At 42.7% G+C, this 15,277-nt stretch overlaps 1 protein-coding gene across 2 annotated transcripts in view; it reads right to left on the reverse strand.

Annotated features, from left to right (window-relative positions):
- Window positions 1-6,306: 6,306 nt before the first annotated feature.
- LOC135883852 (granulocyte-macrophage colony-stimulating factor receptor subunit alpha-like) overlaps window positions 6,307-15,277 on the reverse strand; it is a 37,598-nt gene continuing 28,627 nt past the window's right edge. The window contains exons 9-12 of one of the 2 annotated variants that reach the window (XM_065411124.1): window positions 13,965-14,094; window positions 13,234-13,333; window positions 9,238-9,328; window positions 6,307-8,323 (exon numbers count right to left, since the gene is read on the reverse strand). In XM_065411124.1, the coding sequence (XP_065267196.1) occupies window positions 8,252-8,323; window positions 9,238-9,328; window positions 13,234-13,333; window positions 13,965-14,094 (393 nt within the window). In that variant the 3' untranslated portion in view covers window positions 6,307-8,251. Of the gene's footprint in view, window positions 8,324-9,141; window positions 9,329-13,233; window positions 13,334-13,964; window positions 14,095-15,277 lie in introns of those variants that run through there. The other variant, XM_065411115.1, reaches the window with a different exon arrangement.

The raw sequence follows: 15,277 nt of genomic DNA on the forward strand, positions 1-15,277 counted from the left end.
TTATATTGAAGCTTTGGCTCTCCTGGGGAACTTTTGCAAACATCTTTTCATAAGAACATTCCAGTTTCACCTTATACCTTCACTGCTTGAACCAGCACATTACAACATGGTATATTCATATTATCTCTCTAAACAGGGTTAGGTCTGGTAAATGCTTGGATGGGACATTTCCATGGAAGATATAGGTGCTGTACACAATGGTGTCATGAAGTGGCAAACTTCCATCAGTCATTCAATTCTCTGTGCTTGATATAAAGAGTATACTGTGCTACTGGAGGTGGCTTTTTGGATGAGTTTGTCTTGGCTTGGGTCTCAGCTACCTGGTCCCTAGTGTAAAGTCATTTCTTATGTAGCAGCTTAAAGGTCCCAAACAGGGATTTAAATTCCATTCTGCTAGTAAATCACTACTGCAGAGTGATGTCAGACTATGCTCTAATTCTGACTCTGTTTCATATATACTTTGCATGTTGTAAATGATTGCAAAAGGTGCAAGGCAGCTAAGAATCAAGCCCTAAAAAATAAAAGGCAAGGGAGTATTAGTTTTTTGTGTGTTTGTTTTTAAATAACGAAGCTGTTCACTAAGACCTAAATATGTTTTAAGTTGGGTGACCTGTCCACATTTCACTGTAAAGGTATTACTGTTCCCGGTAAGCAATGACCATACATAGTATCTGGTATCGCCCTTGGATTAGTTTTGATCAATGAATGCTTTAGAGGAAGGTGAAACTTAAATTGAGCTTAAATTTGTTTTGGGATAACATTTGTAGGGGAGGGGGGAGGCTTGATTTCCATAGTAATCTAAAGGACTATGTAGTTTAGAATACTTGAAGTGGAGAGGCTATAAAAGAACTATAACAGGCAGACTTAATTTCCTTGGTGGAGGAGCTGTGTATGGCCAGCATCAGCCATCTGTACTTTAATCGCCCCCTATTGCTGTAATGGTTCAGCCCCTATAAAACACTCTACAGCACAGAAGTAATTTAGATCCTTCGTTCCCCTTGTCATCCAGGCTGTGCCTTCTCTGCTTAGCCCTGTGCTAGGTGCAGCAAAGAATCTGTCCACAGATCTCTGTAGTCTTGTCATTCACACCACAAGTTTTTTTGTTTTTGTTTTTCTCGGTACAGTATAAATAGCTTTTTGGGGGGGAAAGCTGTGTTTTCTACATCAACAGAATGGTTTACTAGTCAATTATACTTGTCCAAATACACCACAGGCAATTTGTGTTGCGCATTATTACTGATGGCGTAACTTACATGTGTGACAAGCAAAATAGAACCTGTGTGATCTTTATTATTGGGGACAATAATGTGTGAGGAGTAAAGAACCTATATGGCTGTCAATCCCAAGTTGAGTTGGCAGTTGTGGAAGGCAAATACTCCTTTTCATAACTGGCAGCATCGATATAATACAGATAAACATGGAAACCTCTTTTTGTTCCTCTTACTGAGAAAAGTCATACTTTTTTTATTGCTATCAGCTCTAAAATGGGTTGACCTTTTACATTTTTATGATGCACAGAGGCCTGATGTATTCTCTCCCCCCCCCCACCCCCCAACTGCTTTGTGAAGTAGAGAACATAGGACGGAAACAGGAAAAAGAAAATAACATCCCCCACCTCCAAAAGCCTCAACCACCTCCCCCCTTCACAAATGGAAAAATATGTTGGGGTATGGTGTGAGGCCTTTTAGGACACAGGCGCACTCCTCCAATGGGAAAAGGTTGGGAACCATTAATATAACCCAGGGGTGGGCAGTAATTTTCACAGGGGGGGCCACTCCATGAATTTTGATATGTCATCAGGTGCCACACATTTCTACCATGTTAATGGAAGAGGTTCAGGTCTGGGAGGGAGTTTGGGTGCAGGAGGGAGCTCTGGACTGGTGCAGTGTTGGGGTTTGAGCTCTGGGAGGGAGTTTGGTACAGGAGGGGGTTCTGACCTGGGGTTGGGGTTCGGGCGGGGGTGTGAAGTGAAGGCTCTGGCTGGGAGGTGCTTATACAGGTGGCTCCCGGCTGGCAGTGCAGCAGGGCTTAGGCAGGCTGCTTGCAGGCTGTGGCCCCACGCTGCTCCCGGAAGTGGCTGGCTGCTGGCACCATGGCACGTCTCTACGTGCCCCTTGGCGGGAGGGGGGCAGCAGGTCTCTGTGTGCTGCTGGTGCCTGCAAGCATTGGCCCCGCAACTCCCATTAGCTGGTTTCCAGCCAATGGGAGCTGTGTGGATGAGGTGGGGGCAGTATACGGCGCCTCCTCCCACCTCCCCTGCCAGAGGCACACAGAGCCATGCCAGCAGCAGCTGGCCGCTTCCATGAGTGGCATGGGGCCACAGCAGCCAGGCAGCCTGCCTGAGCACCCCACGGCACCATGGGACTTTTAGCGGCCAGGAGGTCGCGAGGGTGCAGCCAGAGAGCCTGGTGGGCCGGACAGAAATGTTAGACGGGCCAGATTTGTCCCGTGGGCCGTATTTTTACCACCCCTGGTATAACCTATAGTATAACCCTGGGCACTAGTCGCTCAGGCCACTTGATCTATGATTTGGCTAATGATATTTCCTCTGGAGGCTTGAGGTTCACAGACATTTGTCAGAGTTAAAGCTGGATTTCTTCCAGTACCAGTTAGCCATTGATTTTAAGGTTTTTATGTAATGTAATCACATTCCTTAGATACATGGTACATCTTCCAGTAACAAACATGATTAACTCCTGAAGGTATTACTGCTAGCAAGTATGTTGGTTCTTATCTGGAACATACTTAATGGTGTTATTTCTCATACTAGTTTGTGCAGAGCTGGCAGCTCCTGTGGTGTTGGTTTCTCAGTTCAAGCTGCTGTTTCAGATGTCAAGACTACTTATTAAAGCAGTTAAAAATAAACAGGATCCATCCTAGTTGCCTCCATTAGGGGCCATTGGTAATGAACGTGGAGAGAATACAAAAGGTACACTAAGTAATGGTCAGCACTCCACAGTAAGAAAAGACCAAAATCTGCTGCTAGCACTGGAGCAGCCACTGTGATTGGTATGGTATTGAAATGTTTATATATATAATATACACAAACTGGAGGAGGGGACCCAATTTTTAAGGTAGTGTTGATGGAACTTGCATCCTCTTCATCTCTGCTGTAAATTACAGCCTGTATCACTTTTTGTGCTTTCTATGATTCTTTATCATATTTAGCAACAGCAGCTTTGTGTGATTATACAGTGTGGGAACATAGAACTCAAACAATAAATGAGACATTTAAAAACTTGTGTTTTCTATATTATTGCAACAACCAATTTCTATTCAAATGTATCCAATCACAGTTTAAACTTAAAAAAAAAAAATAGCCCTAGGAAAATGGACAGCAGTGAGATGTTCAGAAATTTACACTCAAAAAGAGTTTATAATTGGAACTCACCTACTACTGCCATTACTCAGTCTTTTGGATCAGCTGTACATGCTGAATAATAGAAAATTTCAAAAAGTATAAAAACTAGCCAGTTTTCACAAAGCTGGCCTTTAAATATATCAATTATATGCATATTTAATACTTTCCTCCCTCTTAATTTTCACAGATGTGTTTCACTGGACATTATGAATCTTTTTTTTTTTTTTTTTTTACACTGGTTATGTATGTGCCAACTCAGTTTAATGGGAATAGGACATGCACCCTGAAAAATCAGGCCCTAAACATCTCAAGTTGAGCATCCAAAATTAGTGGACATGTGACCATTTTAGCCTTATTTTTTTCTGCTCTCCAGTTGCACTTATGTAAAGGGGCTAGTAATACCACCTTTCTTCACTGACATGTTGTGAAGATAAATTTGTTAATGTTTGTGAAACAGATGTAAGCACATGTTTAGTACTGAGTTTTAAAAAAAAAATGTTGAATAGCTATCAGCTCAGTGAGCAACATCTGTCTTGCATACCAAATGAAACTCTGGTCTTGTGGGGAAAAATATAGAATATGATCATATCATTAAAGACTATCACAATACTTACGCACAAGGGGTCAAATTTAGGTTTGACAGGCAGCCTTTATTCAGGCATTTCCTTATGTACGAGTGCACTGCTTTGCAATGTATGTTAATTTTCTTTTAACAGTTTTGTATGAATTTCCTAGGTTTCAAAAACCAAAAAAATAAACTGAAAATAAACTTAAATTGAATTGTGTGGAACCATATAGACCCTTTACATGGGTTATCAGCAAAGACTGTAACCTTTAGATCCAGAACACTGATTTCTACCGCTTAAAATACAATGGAGTAACTGATAGAAAATCACCACCAGCTACTGCTATGTGGACCAGCCACAAAAGTGAGATAAGACACTTTGCCAGTGGGTTTCATAAATATTTGCTAGACAGCAGAAGAATGATCAGACTTAAGAATCTCTGATTCTAGTCCAGGCGCAGGGAGGGTGGGGGGAGTGTTCTCTAGTGGTTACAGACGCTTTCCCTTTTTATTCTATCGGTCCGTGCCCTTAGAATGCACTCCTTCAGCTGGTCTCAATCTTTATCCCCATCCCTCCAAAGCCTGCCCCATTTCAACCCTGTTGCAGTACAGGCTATCTCTGCCCTGGCCTAACCCTTCCTGGACCCTGTCTCTGCCCCCTCTGCATTCCAATCAGGCTGATTCCTCCTGGATGTTAGAGAGAGCACAGGAGAGTCTCCCTGCTCTCAGTTCCTGTGTCAGGCACCACAGTGTCCCCTGGCTGCCAGGAGGAAACTTACAGGAAAAGGCTGATGGAAGTAGAGCCACTCTAATAATTTATGAATGCTGTATGTTGACCTAGTTATTAGGCTTAACCAAGAGATCTTTGATGACCTGAAACTTGAAAAAGAGTCATACAAAGAGTGGAAACTAGGTCTAATTACAAAGGATGAATATGATGTAAGCAAGGTCTGAATGAACTCTCCCCTGACAGCTAGCTGGGAGAGAGAGAGACTTCAGGAGCAAACTGTATTTGTACGAACACACCTACTCTGCTTAGATATCCAGCAGATAGTGTGGTGTTGCTCAAAGTGATCAACTTTGGCTGGTGTTGGGTTACAAATCACTTTAGTACTGAATGCAGGGGAATGAAATGCTGTTATCGATGTTGTTGTCCTTGTATGAATAAAGGGGAGCAGGACTGTGATTAACCTGTCCCAAATGAGGGGGTCAGCCTCAGCTGAAAGGACCTCGTTAAGCCAGGTGCTCAAATGCCAGAGCCTTGTGAAAATAAGAGGGGTGGGGATAGGTATCCCAGCCAGGAGGTGTGGACTCTCCTTAAGGGTCCCCGGTCTGGTTTAACTTGTTCCTCCCCAGTGTTTAAAGATAAAGCTAAATAGGCTTCATTAGGAGCCTTTTGTTATGCTAAGTACTCAATGAGAGCTGAAATCACTTGTGTTAGAGCAGTGTTTCTGCCCAACCTACTGAGAGCTTAAAAAAATCACTAGAGACTGATCTACAGAGGTCACAGTAGAAAGGCAAGTGGCAGCAGAAGGTGACTGATGGGCAGCCGGTGGGAATGACCAGTGAAAGTGGAAAGCAGTTGGCCGGCAAAAGTGGTGAGCAGTTGCCCGGCGGGAGGCAACAAAAAGCAGCGGCTGGCAGGGCGGCCAGGTGGTGAGCAGCGGCTGGCGAGGCGGCCAGGTGGTGAGCAGCGGCTGGCAGGGCGGCCAGGTGGTGAGCAGCGGCTGGCGAGGTGGCCAGGTGGTGAGCAGCGGCTGGCGAGGTGGCCAGGTGGTGAGCAGCGGCTGGCAGGGCGGCCAGGTGGTGAGCAGCAGCTGGCGAGGTGGCCAGCCAGAGCAAGTGCTCAGATGGTGGAGCAAGCCAGGTGTCTTTTTCGCCGGGTGGGAGGTGGACTCATACAGATGCACCTCTGAACCCTGGGTCCTCACTGACCAAGGACAACTACTGTGAGTGGGATATGGTGAGGGAGCAGAGGGGGGCACAGTAAAGGAACTTTTGGTTGTAGAACATGAGGCAGAAGACGCTGCCCCACGCACTCTGGGCTGGGTGTCCTGCTCACAGTTTTAGGTTTATGAATCCTGCTTGCGGCATTTTCCCTAATTATTGTTGAGTGACTTCTCTCCTTTCATTAGAAGTTTCTTTTCTACGCTCAGACTGTGTGCTTCCGAGTGGAGAAGTATTGTCTTTCAGGCACCCAGGGGTGATGTGTAATTTTCCCATGTTATTGGGTGGAGGCTCAAGCTGGTTCTGTGTTGTATTGTGGAAAAGGAATATTTTAGATATTGAACCCTGCCCTGGCTGCTGCCGGCTCCACCTGTCAGAAGAGTTACAATTAAAAAAAACCAACACAAGCATATAGGGACAAAATTAGAAAGTTTAATCTCATTTTGTTCCTTGGCCTAACTAGGGACATAAAGTATAACAAGAAAACATTTTACAAATAAATTAGAAGCAAGAGAAAAACCAAGGACAGGGGTTGGTCCTGGGGCCGGTTTTGTTCAACAGCTTTATTAATGATCTGGATGATGGGATGAATTGCACCCTCAGCAAGTTTGCAGATGACACTAAACTGGCGGAAGAGGTAGATACGCTGCAGGGTAGGGATAGGGTCCAGAGTGACCTAGACAAATTGGATTGGGCCAAAAGAAATCTGATGAGGTTCAGCAAGGACAAGTACGGAGTTCTGCACTTAGGAAGGAAGAATCCCATGCACCGCTACAGGCTGGGGACCAACTGGCTAAGCAGCAGTTCTGCAGAAAAGGACCTGGGAATCACAGTGGATGAGAAGCTGGATATGAGTCAGCAGTGTGCCCTTGTTGCCAAGAAGGCCAATGGCACATTGGGCTGTATTAGTAGGAACATTGCCAGCAGATCGAGGGAAGTGATTATTCCCCTCTATTCGGCACTGGTGAGGCCACACCTAGAGTACTGTGTCCAGTTTTGGTCCCAGCACTACAGAAGGGATGTGGACAAATTGTAGAGAGTACAGCGGAGGGCAACGAAAATGATTAGGGGGCTGGAGCACATGACTTACGAGCAGAGGCTGAGGGAACTAGGCTTATTTAGTCTGCAGAAGAGAAGAGTGAGGGGGGATTTGATAGCAGCCTTCAATTACCTGGAGGGGGGTTCCAAAGAGGATGGAGCAAGGCTGTTCTCAGTGGTGGCAGATGGCAGAACAAGGAGCAATGGTCTCAAGTTGCAGTGCGGGAGGTCTAGGTTGGATATTAGGAAACACTATTTCACTAGGAGGGTGGTGAAGCACTGGAATGGGTTATCTGAGGTGGTGGAATCTCCATCCTTAGAGGTTTTTAAGGCCCGGCTTGATAAAGCCTAGGCTGAGGTGATTTAGTTGGTGTTGGTCCTGCTTTGAGCAGGGGATTGGACTAGATGACCTCCTGAGGTCTCTTCCAACCCTAATATTCTATGATTCTATGGTAGGCCCACTATTCAATGAGGAGGGAAAGACAATAACAGAAAACACAGCAATGGCCCATGTATTAAATGCCTTTTTTGTTTCAGTTTTCACCAGAAAGGTTAGCAGCGATTGGACAACTAAAAGAGTGAACAGCAGTATAAATGGGGTAGGATCTAAGTAAATGATCTTTGCAGCAGCATTCTGAATGGATAAAAGTGGGTAAAGGTTGCATTTCTTAATGCCAGAGAAAAATAATAATCAAGTCGTAAGATCATGAGGGCCTGCATTAGAATTTTAGCTGTGAGGATGGATAGAAAAAGATGTATCTTAGAGATGTTATGCAGAAAGAATCACCGAGATTTAGACATAGTCTGATGTGAGGACCTAAAGAAGTTTGGCTGCCAAACTCTTTAACAAGTCTATACTTAGCATGTGTGAACCATGATTTTTCAACGGTTAATAACTTGGCCAAATTTGGGTTGATATTCTTAAGGATGAATAAAGCACATTCCTGTCACCACAGCAACACCCCTGCTGAATTTCCACAGGTTTCAAAGCAGGGAGGTACTAGAGATTGTCAATGAAAAGGTTGTAAGAGGTCTTTTAATACGGGCAAAATAACATTTTTTTCCCCTAAAGTTGTTCTAACAAATTACTGAAATGGTTTTTTTTAAACACTCCAAGAATATTCACCCTCAAGCAGACACGCAGCATGGAAAAGCTTCTGTCCAAATGATTCAAATTTGACAAAGTTATAAGAAACTGAAAAAAGGGACTTATAACGTAAGTGTTAGGCAACATTTGTAGGGGAGAGAAAGGGAGCGAGTGTGCAAACATACAAAATTGCCATGAGGATTTGTAGTTGTTTGAGTTGGGGAATCCAAGTGCTTCATTTTGCTTTTAGAAGTTATTTAATTTCTTCAACAGTAGTTATTTCTTCTGTTTCATATTTTGTGGGTGGTAGATCCATCCATTCCCTCTATTGAAGGAAGGGAAAAAAATCTGCCTTAGTATCATACATGAGATTAACTAGAGATTTACCATTTGAGACTTCAGTTTATTCATTTAATGGTTAAAGGTATTTAATGGAATTATTTCATTTTTTCCCCTTTAATTTTTCTTTATAACCCCACCTCTTGGTTATCAGAGAGTTATCATTAAGAGGAAAACAACATTGGTACACCAGTATTATGATACCTCAAAGGCAAAATCAACATTACATTGTTTTGCAATGTAAAAGATGTTTCCAGAAAACAATACATTCATATCTTCCAGCTAAGAGCCAATCATGTTTATTTCAACACTATTGACGTGATGGTCAAGAGCTAAATGTCAACTAACCATGTCAAACTGAATAAAAGTAAAGGAGGTGATTTGAATACTGAACTTCTGTTTTTCTCCCAGACATGGTAAAGAAAAATAAAGTTATTCTCAGTCTGTGAATATCTCTCTGTTGTCTAGTTTTCTATTAACCCAAATAGATTGTAGAAGGGTGAAACTCTTTGGTTCTTACAGTTTTTACTCAGGCAAAACTCCAATTAATGTGAATGGGAGTTCTGCAGTCCTTACTCAAGCATGTTAAGACTGTATGAAGAAGCAACACAGCAGGGCTGGCAAAAGAATTATCTTTATGTTTTGGCCCTAGTCACGCGACACTGGTCAGAATTACCTGTAATTGACCGGTATCAATAGTCACTCAGCATTAGAATGGGAGAACCAGTGGGCTGGAACAATTGTGTAACAGCACACAACACTGAACAACAGCAAAGAAGAATTCACATCAAACTCTCTTAATGTTTATAAATTGAAATGCAAACCTCGACTTTTTGTGTCAGACCTTCTAGTCTGTGATAGATCCTTACAATCAACAAATTTTACATAAAGAAAACTTACCTGTATATTTTTATCAGATATTTGGAAAAGTTCATGAAATTTGTTTTTTGGTTGCGGAACTGGAGAAAACATTTTTTTCAAACTGCAGTATCTTTGGGAACAAAAAGAAATGGTGAAGAAGAAGAAAAGATAGGTACAGAACATGCACAAATATTTTCTGTTCTATTACATGTTTGAGACATTTCTTATTTTCCCTTTTCAAGGTACAATGAATCAGTGGAGGAACTGAACATTTATGCTTGGTTAGTGTAGAGTGGATTAACATCAATTAATTGTTTAGAATTTTGATTACTACTACTTGTGACTGGTTTAAAAAAAACAAACCAGAAAGTCACTCTCTTCTAATACTGAATAAGGAACTTGATTAGAATAAGGAAACCATTTTAGGCCTGATTCTCCATTGCCCTGAACTTTATGATGCAATTTACGTCATTGCAAAGTAAATGTAAAATGCTATCACATAGAAATGATAGCAATTTACATTTATTTTGCATTAGTGTAAATAACCACACAGGTGCAGCACAATGGAGAATTAGGCTCCTTATTAAAGCTCTTCTGTTTCACTTGTAGACCTTCTGCCCAAAACTTGCTCCACTGCCATCCGACTGACCTGGCTTCCTGCTACAGTGTTAAAGAAACAGTACAAATATTATTTGACAGGATTTAATATATAGGAAAGCATAGTTATAGACATGTCACTGATTTCACTACTCCAGGTGTTTACTTATATAAATTAGATTGCAAGCTTTTTGGGACACAAAACTTTAGAAAAGACCATTTTTGTATGTAACTGCACCAAAAACTATGTTAAAAGAACATTATTAAGATTGCAAAGTCAAGCACTCCTAGGTTAGGACATGCCAGAATTAAGGTTGCCTGGGCAATCTTAATTCTGCCCTCTTGTTTGCATTCATTACAATATAGTCTTTAATTACATAATCTCATATTATTTTGCAGAACTCCTGCCTCATTTAATTCACAGGATGGACCTCCTCAGGGTTGTAGTGAATGAGTCTATTGTGTGTAGATTCCCTGGCTCATTTGTTGCAGAATTTGGAAAGTGTGCAGTGAATGAGGCAGGGCTCACAGGAAGAGAAAAGGTGGTCTCCTGGTTGAGGCAGTTGAATTGATGCCCTCAAGAACTGAATTCTATCCCTGCCTCTGCCAGAGTTCCTATGAGATTCTGTGCTCACTTAAATCACAGGTGGTCACTAATTGTGTGTTCCACTTTTTAAGAGTACCTGACTTGAAATCCTTGGTCTGAGCTGCAGAAGTGCTGAGCGTTCACAACTGCAACTGAAGTCAATGGAAGCTTCACTTTGAACACATGAAGTTCTATATAACTCTTGAGTACTCTGAAAAAGAAGGTCCTAGCTGTCTCAGATTGAGCATCCAAAATTAGTGGTTAGTTATGACCTTAACCTCTCTGTGCCTCTTCTTCCCATCTGTAAAATGGGAATAAAATAGCCCCTTTCGTCTCACAGGGGTATTGTGAAATTAAATTCATTAATGTTTATGAAGCACTCTAGGGAAGGTACTATAGTAATGAGCACCATGTAAAAGCCTATTAAAAAATCAGTAATTCTGTCTTCATAGCAGGATTAGAATATTGTGCAGTAAAAAAGGCCTGGGGCTAACAGACTGAATAATGAGGATAAAACAAAATACTGACTAGTGGTTCATTAAATGTGCACCATTCTGTGCACTGAATGAGGCAGAGGTCCTGTGGAAAAAATGGTATGTGATCATGCAATTAAAGACTGTATCATAATGCATATGCAGAAGGGTGATAACTCAAGGTTGTACAAGTTGCCATTTCCTAACTTCTGAGTGCTTGACTTTACCACACTAATGTGATTTAATGGATTTTTGGTGTGTAATTGCCTAAGTTTTTAAAAAAGCCAGTTGAAAAAAAAAACAGAAATTCCATCATATGGCATCACATTGACATCTTCATGGGTCGTCAGCGGGGTTGGAACCTTTCAACCTCCACCACATAGACCTGTGCCATTTCAGCTAATAGATTACTGATACCAATAGTAGGTTGTTATCCTCGGTGGACCAACATTAGAGGGAGATGAGACACTTTGCCAGTGGGGTTCACAGATTTTGCTGACAGCAAGGGAATGGTGAGACTCAGGGATCTTGGGTTCCATTTCAGGCTCTGGAAGGGAATGCTCTAGTGGGCACAGTCTCTTCTGCCCATCCCCCACAGGCTTTACCTCTTCTTCCCCATTCTTCCCAACCTGTCCCTCTCACAGTCCTATCTCTATCCCACCACTGGCTACCAGTCCCATTCTCCTCACTAGCCTGTCCCAGTCTCCACTCCTTAGGCATCTCATCCCAATCCCAGCCTCTTGGTCCAGTAAGACCCAGTCACTATCCTCTCCAATTCCCAGCCTCCTTGCCCAGCCATTACCAGTCCTCCCTCTCCTCATGCCTCAGTTCCTTGTCCCCAGTTGTCTTGCTCAGCCAGTCCCAGTTCCCTCCGCTGCTCCCAGTCTCTCTCCTGGGAGGGAATGCTCTAGTGGGCTTCCAGTCCAATCTCAGTGTTCTCACCTCCCCTGGCTGCTTGTCCCAGTCTCATTGCCCTGTTAGCCCCAGTTCTCCTCCTGCAGCCAAGCTCATTGTCAGATCTCTCTCTCCCCTCCCCACACCTTCTCCTCATCCCACTGGTTTCCAGTCCCAATCTCACCCAGCTTTCCATCCAATCTCAGGGCTGGTCCACACTACCCGCCCAATTCGGCGGGTAGAGATCGATCTTCTGGGATCAATTTATCGCGTCTCATCTGGACGCGATAGATCGATCCCAGAAGCGCTCCCCCGTCGACTGCGGAACTGCTGCTCGCCGAGAGGAGGAAGTGCTGTTGACGGGGGAGCCTGCCTGCGCCGTGTGGACCCGCAGTAAGTAAATTTAGTTCGATCTAGGAAACGTCAACTTCAGCTATGCTATTCTCGTAGCTGAAGTTGCGTTTCCTAGATCGATCCCCTGCCCCAGTGTGGACCTGCCCCCTCCTTCCCACCCATTCTCTTCATCTTTCCCCCATTTCTCTCTCTGGCTCCCAGACCTAGTTTTGCCCAGCGAGGCCCAGTTTTTGCCCCCAACACTCTTTGTCCCAATCTATTCCCCCAGACTTCTCATGCAATGCCTTACACTGGGCTCTTGATCCCTCTGTATTTGAATCAGACTACTCCCTCCTCCATGTTGCCTGGGTGCTAGCAGGGTGTCACTGAGAGGACGGGGAGACAGGCTCCCTGATCTCAGTTCTGGTGTTCAGCTCCACCTCAGCTCAGAGCAGCTGGGAGCAGCCATTATAGGGAATGAACCCCTGTAGTCTTGGTCTGGAGCATGCTCCAGTCACTCTGTGAGGATGGTGCATAGGCTATTGGGTCAGCATCAGGAGCTGTGAGAGGCTCAAGCATGCAGGTGAGGGTCAAATCTTTAGAGATTTCAGCTGTTAAGCTCTGGCAAGGTCCTACCAAGCATGTGCAAACCTCAATTATTCAAAAGCTTATAACTAGGCCAAATTTTTGCAATTTTCACAGCAACAGCAAAAGACACAGCCCTGGCACAAAGGGTACCAGTCTGCCAAATTTCAAATCCCTGCTCCAAAGCATGGCTGCATCAGAAAGATTTCTTTATTTTTTTTTTTGCAATGGGCAAATCAGCATATTTTTCCTAGCCTAATTCTCTGAGATGACTGAACTGTTTTGGCGAAAGAAAGAAAGAAAGAAAGAAAGAAACAAACACAATTCACTCTGATGCAGCATGGAAAAGTTCTGTCCAAATGGTTTGGCAAAGTTATAAACAACTGAAAACAGGGGTCTTAGAATGGGAACCTTAATAAAAAGTGGTGGTACCAGTTCCCCCTAATATATTGCAATCCCTTTATAAATATCACCCTGCAAAAAAAAAAAAAAAAAAAAAAACAGGCAAAATTTAGACACTTAAAGTTGTTTTTGGGGGGTGTACACATGTTTCACAAAAAGTTTTACCTTTTGCACAGAAAAAATATGACCAGTGCCACTGGGATTGTTCCAAATGCTATGAGGAGTGAAACAATCATAGTTGTAAGAACTGCATCATCTGGGTTACCTTAAAGAAAGACAGTTATACATTTTTTGCATAGTAAAATGAGCACACATGGCTATGTCAAATAGCTGCTTAGATGACTGATAGCAATGAATGCCAGCATAATAAGCCTTCTTGTAATCTGAACTACCTTTCAGTCTGATACTTTACTGAGTAAAGGACTGAGGAGCAGATAGAATTTATAAATCCAACAGAAGCATAGATCAACCAGGGCCATGGAGCCCAGGAGTTTTGAGGACTCCATCAGAAGACAAAAGAGGAGGAGGACAGGGATGAGGATACAGAGAATGAGGATGAGTAGGAGAGGACATGGAGGTGGAAAAAGAGACGACAACAATGAGCTGGTGGCAAAGGAAAATGTGTTTATGATATGCCACACTCATCACCGTGGTAGCTGAGCCCTTATTGCTGTTTTAGTCTTAACTCTTTCTGGCATTCATTACCATAGTATTTGAGTGGTTCCCAAGTATTAAAAGTTACATAATAATCTCCCTTACTTCCTTCTGAGCAGGAAGAAATAAAATATTTGAATGGAATTAAGAATTGTTTGTGTCTGTGAAGGTGAGACAGTAAGTGAAACAGACAGGTAATTACCGAGGGAAAATTAAATAAAAGAAATACTCAACATCCTTACCAAACTCAATGGGCTCACTCCATTCCCCCCAATTCTGGCTTATGCGACAAGCACCTCCCTTTGCTCTGATTTGCAAGGTGTACTTTTTTTTCACGTTGTAATTCTGAAATGTGTAGCTTGTTCTTTTTATCTAAAAACAATGCAATTTAGTAGTATTAATAATAATAACAACATGTATTATGGTAGTGCCTAAGGGCCAGCTAAGAATGCAGCCCCATTGTGCTAGACACTGTACAAACACAGAATAGTTAGACTAAGTACTTGTCTTCATGGTATATGTAGATGTTAATAACATGAAAGTTTTCATTTGTTGATCCCAGCTTTACAAAGAGTATCTTTGTGCCTGCTTATGGAAACAGAATATGGTTGTGACACACTGTACCTCAAAATGGCACCCTGAAACCCCCATATTCATCATTCATATGTAGTTGTGATATTTCATACAAAGCATGCCATATAAGATATCATATGAAAGGTCATGATCTGCTGAAACCCTTTGTTCTGTCCAAATATGTATATCACCAGTGTGTATGAAGTTATGAGATTTTGCTGTAGGGTTACTGAAATATGCTGTAAATTTGCTAGTGACATACAAAGGACTCCTGCCCAGGAGGGTGTTCAATGACCATTAATCAGTCGGGGACTTATTATCAAGGGATTTACAATTCAATGACAGTTGCCCAAACACCACACAATGGGGACAGCTCAACTCTATGATTCGGTTGCACAAGGCCACACCAGGGGGATTGCTCAACCCAGTAACTCAGCAAAGCCCACTAGGACATGTTTGGGCAAGTGTCTTCTAGGCACTTGGACTGAGGATATAAAATAGGGAACAGTGGCAGCATGCCTTTGCCTTTCTCCTCCCCCACCTAAGCTTGGAGCAACAAGAACGCTGAGATGTCCTCCCAATGCCAACAAGAACGCTGAGAAGATGTCCTCCCAATGCTATTCACTGTCTCTGCTAGACATTACTGTGTTTGAGTCCACCCAATAGCTCATATATATCATAAAGACCTACACTACTTTATGTTACTAGGATTTAGTTCCTTTAAGATATGGTTGTGCTAACTCTTGGATGCCTTTCTAGATTGAGTATACAGGTCAGATTCCTGTTAAAGTGAATAACTTGGCATATATTGGAACCCCAGTCAATAAGATACTGAGGCTCCTAGACAGCTTTTCTTTGTCTAATTTAAACTATCCTAAGGTTTTGGTGTTGGGTTTTATGTTATTTATTTTCTACCAGATATGGGAAAGCATTGCAAAGAACAGAACAAAATTTGTTTCCCACCTTTTGCAAAACGACATCA

The sequence above is a fragment of the Emys orbicularis genome, chromosome 1 (assembly GCF_028017835.1).
Source record: "Emys orbicularis isolate rEmyOrb1 chromosome 1, rEmyOrb1.hap1, whole genome shotgun sequence".
Taxonomy (NCBI): Eukaryota; Metazoa; Chordata; order Testudines; family Emydidae; genus Emys; species Emys orbicularis.